This window comes from Idiotropiscis lumnitzeri, chromosome 17 (genome assembly GCF_059441095.1).
Source record: "Idiotropiscis lumnitzeri isolate Australia: NSW breed Sydney's pygmy pipehorse chromosome 17, RoL_Ilum_1.0, whole genome shotgun sequence".
NCBI lineage: Eukaryota > Metazoa > Chordata > Actinopteri > Syngnathiformes > Syngnathidae > Idiotropiscis > Idiotropiscis lumnitzeri.
The window spans coordinates 4772786-4787395 of NC_142407.1; the positions used below are offsets into that span (position 1 = coordinate 4772786).

General features: G+C 38.2%; 1 protein-coding gene across 1 annotated transcript in view; it reads right to left on the reverse strand.

Annotated features, from left to right (window-relative positions):
• Positions 1-3698: 3698 nt before the first annotated feature.
• The window catches only part of kctd16b (potassium channel tetramerization domain containing 16b), a 72308-nt gene continuing 61396 nt past the window's right edge, over positions 3699-14610 (reverse strand). Inside the window, exon 2 of the mRNA XM_088280092.1 lies at positions 3699-7354. Within this exon, the coding sequence (XP_088136218.1) occupies positions 6891-7354 (464 nt within the window). The 3' untranslated portion in view covers positions 3699-6890. The remainder of the gene's footprint in view (positions 7355-14610) is intronic.

Sequence of the window (14610 nt, forward strand, 5' to 3'; positions counted from 1 at the left end):
CCAGCGTCTGGTCTGACACGGCGTTAACATAATTTTCTCAATGTGACAATATTTCAGGGATATTTAGTTTTCCTAAAAGTTATCCCTAAATATGGCTCCCAATATAGAGAAAAGTGCAAGTTTTGGGAGAACTGCGAAGCCTTGGAAAGGCTTATTTGGCACAAGTCTGGCTAGTCAACTGACTTTGTCGTGGGGATTTAACAAATTAATTCTATTTCCATTTATTTTAAGGGGAAAACGTGCTTTGGTTAGCGAACAGAATCTTGAAACAAAATACATTTGATCAACTGAGGTTCTATTGTATCAAATACTTGTACAGCAAAAAATGTCTGGGCAAGAGTTGAGTTAACTTTATATTTTGTTCAAATAACCATTTTAGAAAACTTAATTCAAACAACACACTACTACTGATGGTGCAACATTTTTTTTCAGTTGCAGGTACCACTTACCTTCTTGCCTCGTCTTTTTTTTTTGTTCGTCTGCTCCACTGCACACTGGCCCCACGCCTGTGAGTCAACGCTCTTTGCAAGTAGTATTGCACTTGGAAAAGACACTCCTTCCACAGCTGGGTTTCTTTCTCAGCTGTCTGTGGTAAACTCAGCAGGCTGTCGAACGTGGTCTTATCAAATATTTGGCCGTTCAATTTTAGCCAGTTCGTGATGTGACATTCATAGCGTCAGATTTCATTCCATTTCACAATTGTAATTTTATTTTATTTTTTTTTGTGATCCAGAGTTAGCATTTTCTTGAGATTTGACTCGATGAAGCAATAAATGAAGACATCAATTGCTGTTTTAATCATCTATTAACTGTGAAAATTGTTCGGTTCTAGCCTAATAATATTCATAATCAAATCCAACTAAATTCAGAAATGGATACAAGGAACATCAATATGCGTTCCAGGTGTCGCTGAGAATAAAGACAAGTCTTTGAACTCTGTACAGGCTGTCTTTGTTTATTAGATGTTCTGTACTTTGAAGTGACTAATATATTCTCTGTAGTGTCTTTAAAGGCAGATGGGGACATCACCAACATTCACTTTCAAATCTTGTGGTACATTTAAGGATCAAAACAATAAAACAAGAAATAATTTTTTTTAAATCACATTGTTCCATTTTTACCCATTTAGTACAATAGTGTAGTTCAGTTCCATTTTAAATCGTGATGAAAGAACATAGCAATCAATCCATTCCAGAGATGGAATTTTATTGGATAAATGTATACATCTGCAGAGGAACAATAGACACGATCAACATATTTGTGCTTTTCTTCTTTTTTTTGTAATGTTAATAGCAGTTTTGACAAAAAGATTCTTCACATCAACAGACTAATCTGTCATAGAGTTTTGAATACCGACATGCTCACAACAATTCAGAACCATTTTTTCTGTGTTTTGTGTGTATCAGAACAAACGTACGACACAAAATCTCACCCATCAGTTTCAAACAGAATGTGCCAAGGATGTGATTTTTCTCTTCTACTTTACAGGAAAGTCAAAGGCAGGAAAGAAGAGGAACCGCGGCTGTGTTTGCAGACTGGCAAAACTTCGGCTTACAAAGAATCGACAAACTCACATACACATTTTCATACTTCACACTTGACTTCATACGAGACTGTTGCAAGTTCCAGTCAAGAAAACCCTTCATCTATGGACCTTTGCAACCAAAGTGCGTGTTGGCCACATGGAAGACATATCACTCGTGGCTCTACGCAAAACGATTATGACCATGATGTACTTTTAGTGATGTACGATGTTCTTTTTATAGGACTCCATACTTTGTGCAAAAAGATCCGTAGTCGTGTCTACAAGGCCTCCGGGTGTCACTCTGCTGGATTTCGGACATGAAAAATGTATTTCAGATCATTCTGAGACATCTGTCAGAAGTTGTGTGAAAACTGCCCGAAAAGCTACCCCCGTCATGTTTGAATTGTACCGGCTGAACATACAATTTGGATTGTGACTTAATTAACGAGCATATATGCATAATAAATGCAGTCAACAATGGCTAATTCATAGTACAAAGTGTTAAGAAAGACAAGTAAAGTTGTGCTCTCCCTCTATGGCTTCAAAACCCTTTGGGGAAATCTTTACATCCATGTCTAATTGCTAACAAACAATGGTTGATTGATACTGAAAATTGAAAATCTCCCATGATGTGATAACTAATTTTAAACAGTAATAATGCTTAGTAATGATAAGGACAGTAAAAAAAAAATATTATTCATGGATATATATATATATATATATATATATATATATATATATATCCTAGAATAGAATCATTTTTGCAAAAGCTTCGACAACAGTGCAAGCCGATAAATTAGCCCAAGCAGCCAGAATCCCAGAATCCATTCACAAATTGTGGCGAAACTCACCCTTAGTAAAGCTGTGTTCGCCATCTGTCATCCAGCGCTCGCACGGCGCTCACAACTTCACTTTGAATGCCCTGTTTACACCGATGTCCAATGGCAAGCTCTGAGTTCATTTGCTGCACTATACAGTATACCGGTACCCACTGGGGGGGCGTGCCTTTAGCTCTTCTTTCACGCGCACCCTTCCCCTCTTTAAGGTGTGCAAGCTATCAACAGTCACGTCTGCCTTTCCTCTATATAAACAAATGCTCTCAGTCAGGCAAGCGGAGTCACACAGAAATATATATATATATATATATATATATATATATATATATATATATATATATATATATATATATACTGTTTAAGAATTGGCTTTCTTGAAACGTTAAGGGCAGTCAGAATCCATTACTTTGTTCTTGATTTCTCACTGACTCTCGGTTTCACTTTCTCTCAACTTTAAGGGTTTAGGCAGACTCATTCAGGTTCCATTACATTTTTCTTAATTTCTTCGTGGCTCCTGGTTTCAAGGGGTGGAATTGGGATTCTACGGGAAGCCTTAAACTCAATTAAATCACACTAAAGGGCCTTGAGTCAATAAGATGAGTCACAGTTTCTAAACGCCACACACTGCGATTTGTTGTTTACGCCCACACGGGATGGTTCCTTAGTGTCATTCGAAGCCATTCGTCATCGATTGTACAGCTTCCCCCAGGAGCCATAAATGGCCTTTCTTTAACCCCCATTGCTACACAACCTAATACCTTTTTATTTGTGCTCACTTCGGCGGAATAAGTGTATACATCATTCAAACTGTGGCACAAGTAACACAATTTAAATGAAATGAGGGCTGCATTTGTTGTAATGCACTGAAAGCAACACATGGAAGTGAAGTCAATGGCTTTTTGTGGCCTCTTCCAAACTGAATTAAAAGGTTCAAATCTTTTAACATTTAGGGGAGTCTGTCCACTAAAATAGAGCAGAAATAGAATTATTATTATTATTACTATTATTTTATTCCATTCGACTGATAAACAACGAGAATAATTACTGATCAATTAACTGATGCATTTGTATTTTGAACAATATTCTTTTTTCAGTAACATATGTTGGCATTTCTTTATTTAAAAAAAAATAAAATATTTTTTAGTAAATTCTATATTGATTTTCTGAGAATAAACAAATTTCATACCACTCAAAATGAGGTTCAAAAGTGTGAGTGACCTACATGTGCCCGTCTGCACTCCCTGCAACATCTGTGCATGCTCCTGATAAGGGAAACAGATTATGTACGTTCATGACACTTTGTTTATAAATCAGTTCGTTTTATGATAATGTCCAACTCTTGGCATGTTTTTAAAAATTACATACAACATTTTTGCCTTGCTCGTTTTTTCCTTCCTCTATTGATGCCACCTGAAGGCCTCTGGCCATGAAAATATGTTATCTGGGGACGGTTTCATGAATGATTGATCGCTTTTTGTTGCAGAAATCCCACAAATAGGGAAAAAAAAGGAAATATATAATATTACGCAGCCACTCTACCAGACGGCGTGAACTGCAATACTATCAAATCCTTTTTCATAAATTTCATTACATCAATGTACATTTTTATCAATTCATCATTCGTGTCAATGTTTTCAGTCTGACGGTGGCAGCATTAGAACCAGGTCACAATTTATTAATATGGAAATAAAATATATATTTGATGGGTTATAGATTTGTATTTAATGTTTTCCTTCGATTCTTGATCGAACAACATAAATATTAAATGGCAGTAGCACACATTAATGGCTACAAAGAAAACCAGTAGATTTGATTATGTACAATGAATATAATACTTAATATGAGTAGATTTATGTTATTTATTTACATATGATACATTGCTTTCTTGACTTGTAAAAGAAAAAATAAATCAGCATTGAATTTGTGTTTTGCAACTGTATGATATAATAAATCTACACCCAAAAAATGGGGAAATGAACAAGATAATTGGGATTCTTTCTCTAAAGGTCTTTAGGTCGAAAAAAAAATAAATAATCTAAATGCTATTAACAGCATGGGCTTTATTTTCTATTGAGCAATAAACTATGTTGTCTTACTTTTGTGCATTAAATCGCAACTTGTTTCAGTGTAATCTTTGCAATTTACAACAAGCTTTGATTGACTTTACATTGTGTTTGTATTTGTCTCCAAAGACAAGTGTTATATATGATTGATATCTGCTTCTATGAATAAATCCTCTGAAATGCATTTTTTTAAAGGCAATTTTTGAAAGATTTTGCTCAGTTAAATGTTTAGATTGCTCATCTATACAAGCAAACAGTCGCTTTTAATTTTATCTTTCAATTTTAGCAGGCCTGCTTAGACCGGTGGGGGCACCAAGAACAAAAAAGTGATTTAATTTGGTCAACTTATTGGAAAACACGTGGAATACTTGTCCCGTCAATAGTGTTTTTGTCAGGCTGCATTAATAACTGTAAACAAGAAGCACATATCAGCGCTGTCACCAGAGCCCTTCATCAATAACTATTGATCAGCTTGTCAACAGTCAAGAAAGAACTGCATAACCTAATCAGGGGAAATTAGTGCTCGTTCAACAACTGCCCCTGATTGTGCTTTGATAACCCCAAGAATAGTTAGTGTATGTTACTAATGATAAACACGAGTAATACAAAAGAAAACACTTGTGTGGGTGGATATGCGCTCCATCAGCACTTTTATTGCGCCCGTGTTTTTCTCTATGATTTGACCATCAAAACCTACGCTTTATTGCCCATCTCGGAAATTGCTCTGCAGGAGCCAAAGCAATTCACGGCGCTGCGATTTACTCGGGGGTGCGCCTTCGCAATAGAACTCATATTAGAACAGGAAAATTAATTTGGGCCGTTGATGAAATCGTAACATTTCCCGTCTCTGAAGTGCGCAAAAAATAAAAAGATAGTTTGTGTGTACCCGTGCAGCACTGCAAGACTGAAAGTACTATCAAGAGAGTTTATCAGCCCCTGATGTAGATAGCAGTGACCTCCAGGTCTAACGAAGTGTGATCACACATACAGGGGATCTTCGCTTAAGAACAAAACTAAATTTTGAGCGTATGAACTGCACCCAATGATCTAGTTAGCATAAGAATACGTGGTCCACAAGAAGGCACGTTCGAGCATCACTATATTTACTGTAATTCATGGCTTGAATATTTATTGTAATTATGACTGCTACTGAGATAACATAGATTATTTTGGGACGTCAGCGTGCAAACCGAGGACCCCACGTACATGCCATGACGTATCCACGTTTTGGATTTTTTCCCATGTGGATCCACCACCTTATGATTGACAGTTACTTCACGTAAAATAAATAGATAAATAAATGAACAAATAAATAAATAAACAAATAAATAAATAAAATAAACTCACCTATTCGCAGTTCACTAGTCACAAATTCACCTATCCTAAAATGGCACAAGAGGGCGTCACAGCCCCAACTAATAGTAAAGTAGTAATTGGTGTCAAGGAAGTAAGTTGTATGTCTATGCACTGTTAGTCAGAAAGCAGCCAAGTTTAGCCTGGGTTGTTAGTGGACTATATGGAAAGTGTTCGTTGAATGTGATTGTACGCGTCCACTTCCAACGTGTCAAATTATGGGGAAGCCATTTTTTTTAAAGTTAATGGTGTTAATGAGCTTGAAATGACATGGAACAGTTTTGGGGATCATAGTTTGTGGTATATTTATGCGTTAAACTATTAATTTAGGCTTTTATAAACTGCTTGAAGGATGGAGGGTCAATTACGCACAAACCTTAGTGACATGCGTGGGAGTGACAAAAGTATGTAACACTAATAACAATTGAAACAAATTGCAACCACTCTTTCCATTATATATATATATATATATATATATATAATTTTTATTTGATATAATGTTTCATTATATGATATCTTCATATTTTGTATTTGACCAAAAATGTAGTTTCTATTTTTGTTTTAAGTTTGTTGATCTACCCTTGATAGACAGGATGACCTTCAACTCTACAATCCGAAACATTAAATGAAATGATGTGTCCAACAATGACTTTTTTTGTTCTGGATTAAAAAATGATCTGACACTTGTAGCGGTCACCTGTTTCTTTGGCATGTGCTTGACTGCCTCCAAATGCCTTTTCACGTGGACATTTTCAAATGTTTATAATTTTATGTTCATAGTGTAATGGTGTCACCATTAGTGATCCTCCTCTAGGTTCATCTGTCTTCCAGCTCGCTTTGGTCCTCACTTAAGTTACTCAAAGCTGTGAATCATTGAATGAGAAAACAGCACATAGTCAGAGTGGGCGGGGAACTAAACGCACACATACTACATACGTTACGTCAATAAGAGATCGGTCTGGTTTTGTATGCTTCTTATGAACTTCAGTGTGTCGCTGTTCAACCAACCGGCATAATGGTGAATGATTGAGTTTAATTGTCCTTGTCGCAACAGTCTCGCTGGACAAAACGTGTAAACAGATACTTGGCCTCAGCGGTGAGTTTGCTGCATGCTCAGAGGCGGTATTTTCTCAATAAGTCCGCCTGCCACATGTACTTCCGCTCAGGAAACCTCTCAGGAATCTTGATCTTGCGAAAGTCCTGAATGCATCTGTCTAGCTCTTCCTCCACCGTCAGCTTCTCTTTGGGCGGCCTCTTCTTGCATGTGTTAGATTCGCGGTAGCCGGAGGTGAGGGTACGCAGCAGGTCGCTTTTCCGCCGTTGTTCCGACTGCTGGAGCCTGGCAACCGGGCCCTTTTTTAGAGGCCTGTCCAGAGTTTGGACGTTAGCGTGCGGGTGCGGCGCGCGGCTGACCGGGCCGCAGATGACCGTCCCCTGCGGAGAGCCGGCCTCGGACTGGCTCTCGGAGCTGGAGGTGGAGAGCTCGTTGAAGGAGGTGCCGCTCTCGCCCTCGCCGTCGCCCTTGTGGTTCTTGCAGCAGCAGTCACAAGGAGCCGACGACCAACGTGATGTGCCACCTGCCAAAAACATACGAAAGGAGATGTCAAACACTTTCAATTCAAGTCCATTTTATTTACATCCCGTGTTTGCCAAGGTTAACCGAAACTAATGAAATAACTCAAATTAAAATTGAAACAGCAAAATAAAATAGAAGCAAAGATGCTTTAAAAAATGTAAACACATTACATTTATAAATCTAACAATAATTATAGTGAAAATGTTTAATTTTTTTCTTAATATTGTGGTATTTATGTATGTCTGTGCAGAGGAAGTCTTTGAAGACTGTAGTTTAGTTCATTACGCAATAATTAGTGTCACAATCTTAAAAAAATAATTCTAAAACATTTTTTTTGTTAAATTGAAATTGCTCTAAAAATTAACTAAAATTAATTGAATTAAAAAAACAAAATATAAACTAAATACTGTTTCATGAAAAAAACAAAATCACTACATCGTTGTGCGTTGTTCACGCCCCCTCAAGGAACTTAATTCATGGAGCAATCTTTTTGTTTTAATGGAGTTATACAGGAAACACAATGACGACACTGACGCAGATGTAAACAATAGCTCACTTCCAGGCACTTTCACACAGACTTCACAGTCCACCTCACCAGGCTCCGCCCCTTAAAGGCACATGTCAAGAGACACTATTTCCATGTGTCCTCATGCACTTCCTATGAACAAATGGGCACTCTACAGAAAACAAAAGGTTCCATGAAGCTTTGTCTATCAATCAATTAATCTTATAATTATACCTTTACAGCAGGGGTTGCTAAACCTTTTGATTGGTGGGACATAATGGGTTCTAAAATTTGACAGAGGGGCCGGACCAGGACCAGATGCATAGAGTGTTTTGGTAACCTCACCTCATCGGAGAAAAATATACATTTCATTTTAAATGAAAGTGAACAAAAGCATTTCAACAAAATATCCGTCTTTGACACACCACAGTATTTAGAAAATAAAACATAAACAAGGTTTATTCAATTAATTCTTTTCAGGTTTGGCGGGCCGGATTAAAATGTTTAACGGGGCGCATATGGCCCCCGGGCTGTAGTTTGCCCACGCCTGCTTTATCATGTATAACTCTCGCCATGTATTTATACTAGCTACATATTTACCGTATTTTCCAGACCATAGGGCGCACTTTAAAGTCCCGTATCTTCCCCAAAACAAACGAGGCGCCTTGTGAAGCGACGCGCCCATTATATGGACTAAGCATCACTCTTGCGACCATCAACCCTTTTACTCATTAGGCTGTTCGGAGGGCATGTTAGCACACCCTGCTGGACAAAGTCGGAGTCATCTATGCTTCTGATTGACCGTGACTTATACATTATGTGATGTATATATTATATGGTATGATTATATGGTGTTTGGGTGATGGTGTAGGAGAAAGCTGGACAAAAGGGCAGCTGTCCACAATGTTGTAGTCTGTCTTATCATTTATGTTATTGCAAGCAAGAAACGTCCCAGGTTTAGACAACAGACTGCAAAAAGCCCAAAGCACAACAGCACATCTCTCTAAACAGCCATGTGATTGGCTGAGTCTGAGTGGCTCCCAAGAAGCCATTTCTGTAATTGGCTAAGGCTGAGTGGCTCCCAAGAAGCCATTGCTATAATCTTTTTGTGTTATTTTTATTTCTTTTGGGTATATAGATGGCATGAGAGATACATGTTTTGTGTTAATCTTATTTCTTTGTTTCATTGTTTGCTTGTATGCTGAGTTTTTTTGGTTTTGATTTGAAACCGTGACTCTAAGGAGTGTGGTGACCAGTGAAGCCCCTCCCCCCGAGTTGTCTACTCGACGTAATGCCATGGCACCTCTTATTGGTTAGAGTCAGTGTTATTGGCAATGATTCCTTATAGTTTCAGGACATCCGTTATTGACTTGGGGTGATACCACTGGCAGCGATCCTTTAAGGGATTGAGTCCTGGTGAGCTGGCATCAGCTAGCGCGGCTCAGCGCGAGCCGAGCCAGCGGCTTGCCGCGAGCTCGCGCCTTGTAGTGCGGCGCGCCTAGTATATGCATTAAATATGGGAATAGCACCCTCAACTGGTGTTGCGCCCTTTGGTGCAGCGCGTCTTATAGCCGTAAAAATGCGGTACTTCTCTTTTTTTCCTGTTTTTCCCTTTATCGATTGCCAGTCTGATTTCATCAAAGGTACTTACACACTGTCATGAGTCAGTTTATGTCATGGAAGCTTATTAATCTTTCCCTTCAAGAAAATGTGAAAAAGCCAACAGTGGGAGGAAAACACCCTTTAGAGTTTATCATGGCTGAAATGAGATCCAGTGAGGAGGACAGTAAACTTATGTGATAGGCAGACGTGCTGAACTTTGTGGCATTTTTCAACAAAATCTCGCTCCGACCCCAGATTGTTGTGACGTCTGAAATTCAAGGTTCCGTTATAAAATGAAAAGCAGCCAGTAGGAAAAAGCTAAATGAAGACTCCATTCCCAAAACCACACAATGAAAAGTCAGCCAGTGCCTGCTCTCAAACAAAGTGGTCCGACATTGAAGACAACTGGCTTTCTTCCAGTTTAATCATGGAGGGGAGCTGGCTGACTAGCGTGCATTGTTGAGAAAATTGCAATCATGTATCCATGCTGTCGATGGAAATGGACGTCAAACACACATCGGTCGGGATGTGAACGTAGTGGAAGACACCAGAGGCTACTGTGCATCACGGAGCTGTGTGTGCATAAAACAAGTGACAGCAATTTTAATGCTACAGTCTGTTGTAATTCACCTTAAAATACCAGCTTTGACATTATGGCTTCTGTCATTGCTATTAGAACACCAAATTGCCGACTTCAACTGACTGGCGAGCCAGCCAGAGCATTTTGTCATGGCGGCGCGTTTGCAAATTTTGCCACATTGAGATGAATCTTCTTTTAATTGAACACAAATTCATATACAACTCAAAAATGTGTTAGTGATTTGCAAGTAAATTCATGAGCATGGCTCCTTTAGCTTGAGAACATTCATTTGTCACATTATTTTCAGAAGAAATAGAATTATGAATGGATGAATTCCAGTCCACTTAAGTCAGTCATTTACTCATCATCTTGCAGAATACACACGTAGGGTGGATTAAGCCTTAAATGTAGGCGTTCCCTGTCATTTCTGTCTTTCCACGCATTCATGGTCCTTCTACTTGCTTCAGAGGTTCTAGTACAGTAGATCCGGTACAGTAAGTCCAGCGTGTATTATGACCACGGGTTGCGAAAAAAAAAACAGTTTGTAACACTGGCTTGTCAGTAAATGCAACATGAAAATGAATTAGGAAACCCCAAACTGGGCAAAGCTCCCCTTACTGTTGCACTCACATCGTGAAAATGTGATGCTGAGAACTCTGTATGTAATGCTTGGTTGGGTGAAATGTCACATCGGCTATCATTCAAATTACTGGTATGTGAGATGAAACCAGTTGAAGAGCTCAGCGTGATGTCCATGTGAGCAAAAGAAGAAATAAGTACACCTAAATGCCGGAAAGAGCCATTTATTTTTCAAAGCAATTCCTGAATAATTAAATGAGTATCTGTTGCTGATGGACTACTGCGTTTAGTGAGGAACCGGATCAAAACCCAAGAGTCTGCCCCTCCACTGGCTACAATAGAATCTGTACAAGCTTTTCATCCATCCGCTACTCATAAATGTTCAATGATGCCTTTGGTCCTTTTCATGTGCTGACGAGCATTCGCTTCAGTCAGTGATGCTATAAATAAAATTGTTAAAAATAAACACATTGCACGCACCTAACCACAAAGAACCCGCTTGAAGCTCCAAAGACATAATTCATATAGCTCACACAATACAGATGAGTAGATGCACCATATGGGAAAATGTACGATTTACAGCAGGGTTCGTTCCTACGGCAGCGGCAGTCTAAAACTAATCTATGCCACTTAGGCATATAAAATAAAAGAATCAAATGAAACACTACAGGTAGGGAATGAAGTGGACATGACTTCTCGTGGTGCACTATTCCTGTAAAACCAATTCCACGTGAGTGAGGAATTATTCGAGACCCTTCGGCATGGTTCAAGTGCCACCATTCCAATTTCTGGGATGGACTCAATATCAGGCGTCTTTTTTTAAAACATGGATCAAATCTGCCAATGTGACTGCGCCATAAAGAGAACGGATATGTATACATTCAATAAGTCACCACAAGATTTCAACAAAACCATTAGAGAATAATTTAAATAATTAAAAATGATTTTAAAAATTTGCTAATTTGCCGGCATTGAAACCAAACTTACATTTTGCATTTTATATATATATATATATATATATATATATATATATATATATATATTATTTTTGAGTTTCTTGTTGACAAGTGGCTAGTGTTGTCCTGTAACAAAATCTCACTAACACATCGAAAAATTAGATATGGTCCAATGAAACCAAGGTAGCAATTACAAAAACTGTATTTGGCGCAAAAGCAACATTGTTCATCATCACAAGAAGGGCATACCTGCACCGACGCATCGCAGTGGCGCTCACATGCTTTGGGTCTGTTTTTGTTCAATTGGATCGGGATCCTTACACGAGGGGGATGGAATTATGAGTGTTAGCTCAAAACATTGACGTTTCACCGGATAGAAAGCAAAAAAAAAAAAAGGTCAGGTCAGGAAAAGCCTACAATAACTTTATTTGGTGGAAGTGGTTTTGCAATTATTTATTTTTGTCTCATTTTTTAAGATCACAAAAAGCTGGCGATTGAACAGGGGTGTGTAGACTTTTTAAATGCATTGTACCTGTAGCAAATTCAATTCCATAAATAAATAAAAAAAATAATGATAGCCAGTCAATTAAGAGCATTTTAACTGATCCTTCAATGCATTCAAAATATTTCATTTGACAGAAACTGCCACATAAAAGATTCAAGTCACTTTTTTATCACACCAAAACACATTTTATACATTATTACATTTTTGTATGGGTTGGTTTCACCCAAATCACTTATTTTGGACCACACAAAATTCACAAAACAAGGTTTTGGTGAAAAAATTATTTTATGCACAACAGTGACTTTTATGGTAAAATGTTTTGCTTTAGTGACACCACAAACCTCTGAAAAAAAATATTTATTCTACAAAAAACAACTACAAAAATGAAAATGTGCTTTTAATGGTCAAATGTATTTGCAAATATCATCAGTGTAACATTTTTACATTTGACAAACTTTCCAAACTATTTATATGCAATTTAGTAGTAGTAGTAATTAGTAGTGTGTGTGTATGGATGTGTGTTTGTGTCTCAAGCTATGCATGTGCGTATTCAAGTGTGTGCATGGATGCACATTATGTCATCACTTCCACTTCTAAATTTAAATAATCTCTCTCTTTTGTGGCACAGATGACAGATGACAAACATTTGATCCGTCACAAGCGGCTTGTAACGGTCAATTTTCCAGATGGTGCTCTCATCTAAAAGAGGCCAAATGCTTCAATTAGCTGATGTGACATTTATTTCCTTACCTTGTCAGCTTGATGATCAAATCAGAGTTGGCCAACATTTTTCCTCACCCATTCCCATTAAAAAAAAACCAAAAAAACGAAATTGTCGGTAATTGATGTAGACTACTCGTCTTTCCTGATGATGATCCTGAATTCCCGTTGATGACATTTCATATCAAAACATTAATGGCCTGTGCAATTGCAGTAATTTGAATTAATGCATTTATTGTATTTCTACGTCAGTTTTTTTTATTTATTTTTTTTATTAATCTTATCTGAGCAAGCACGCAGAAGGCATCTCATAGTGATAAAGGCCTGATTTTTTTTTCCGAGAATCGAATTCCACCCATTTTTTTCCTGTTTACCCTGCCGTGAGCCATGTATGAATTGTCCCTTGAACCATGTCGTGTGAATCCATTTGGACAATTGTGCTCTTCCAACTCTGTGGCCACAGTTTGGAGAAGGCCCTTTTGAGTTCCAGCATGACTGCCCCAATGTGCGATGTCCATAAAAAGCATGCTTGAATGGTTTAGAAGAACCCTTTTCTGGGTGTATGGACACAATTTTCCCCACACACTCCAAAATCTTGTAGAACGTCTTCCCAGAAGACTGGTAGCTGTCACAGGAGAGTTTTGTTTTCCTTCTGCACAAACACTACTTTCCATGTTAATTAAACAACACCAATCAGTGCCACGTTCAATGCGAGTTAAGCCAGCAGCACTGACTGACTTGCTTTAATTACGACTGACACTTACAAACAACCAGGAAGCACTTCTGTGTACATGTCAATGTTTGAGACATACACAATTAAAAAAAAAAAACACATCAGTTGATAGGTAAATAACGTATTCATCATGCATATTGCAAAGTATCATTAGTTGGTTGAAGCTAACGTGAGTTGATTATGTCAGCGTTGGGTGAAAAAGAGGCCCTGTGCTCCATGTGCTGCAACCTCGTAATTGGGGTTTTGAAAAATGTCCTCTGGACTCCTGTGAATTGTTAAAAATGCAAGGAGCCAATTTGTTAGTCCAGACCAAATTAACTGGATGGGATCTGCCAAGCCTTGCTAACAAACTTGACGAACGCCGCTCTGATAAAGCCTTAGCGTCATGTAATTACACTCACCTCACTTTAACTTTTCACATGGCGAGTACCGACCGCGCTACACGGCTCGAATCGTAAATGATCGTTCGACTCGTGGGGATCCGCTCATTTACGTTTCGGATTTTCTATCAAAGCTTTAGTGGAGTCCTGATAAATTGACTGGAAATAAATTCAATCTAAGACATTTGTGGGGCATTAAATCCAATCAGCTCTAACTTGGATATGTAAAAAAAAATAAATAAATAAATAAAACTCACTGCAGTGGTGTAATTAGGCGGTGGAAAAAGACCCATCATCAGTGTGCCGAGTTGATACATAATCGTAGCACATCACGTCAGCGGTAAAAACAATTTACACAGCTAATTGAAGTGAATGTGTGCAGGCTTTCTCGTCGCTATTTAAACTGTACATTCATAATGTCTGGATAATTGAAGTGCAAATTAGGTTACAGTGTTTGTTTTAATTATTGAACTTTTGCTTTCGGAGTGCTCCCACAACTTATCAGCTACATTGATAAACCGTTAAATGACTTTGGCAAAGTTTTGCTTCTGTCAACATATTTGCTCTACTTTAGCTCTATTTGTCCAGCCCCGGAGGGAAATGAAGTCCAGTTAGACTTGTGGAAAAGGACATATGGGGCTTGAGAACGTCTCAACACCAATTACAAGAAATCAAATAAAAAGGACTGCAACACTTA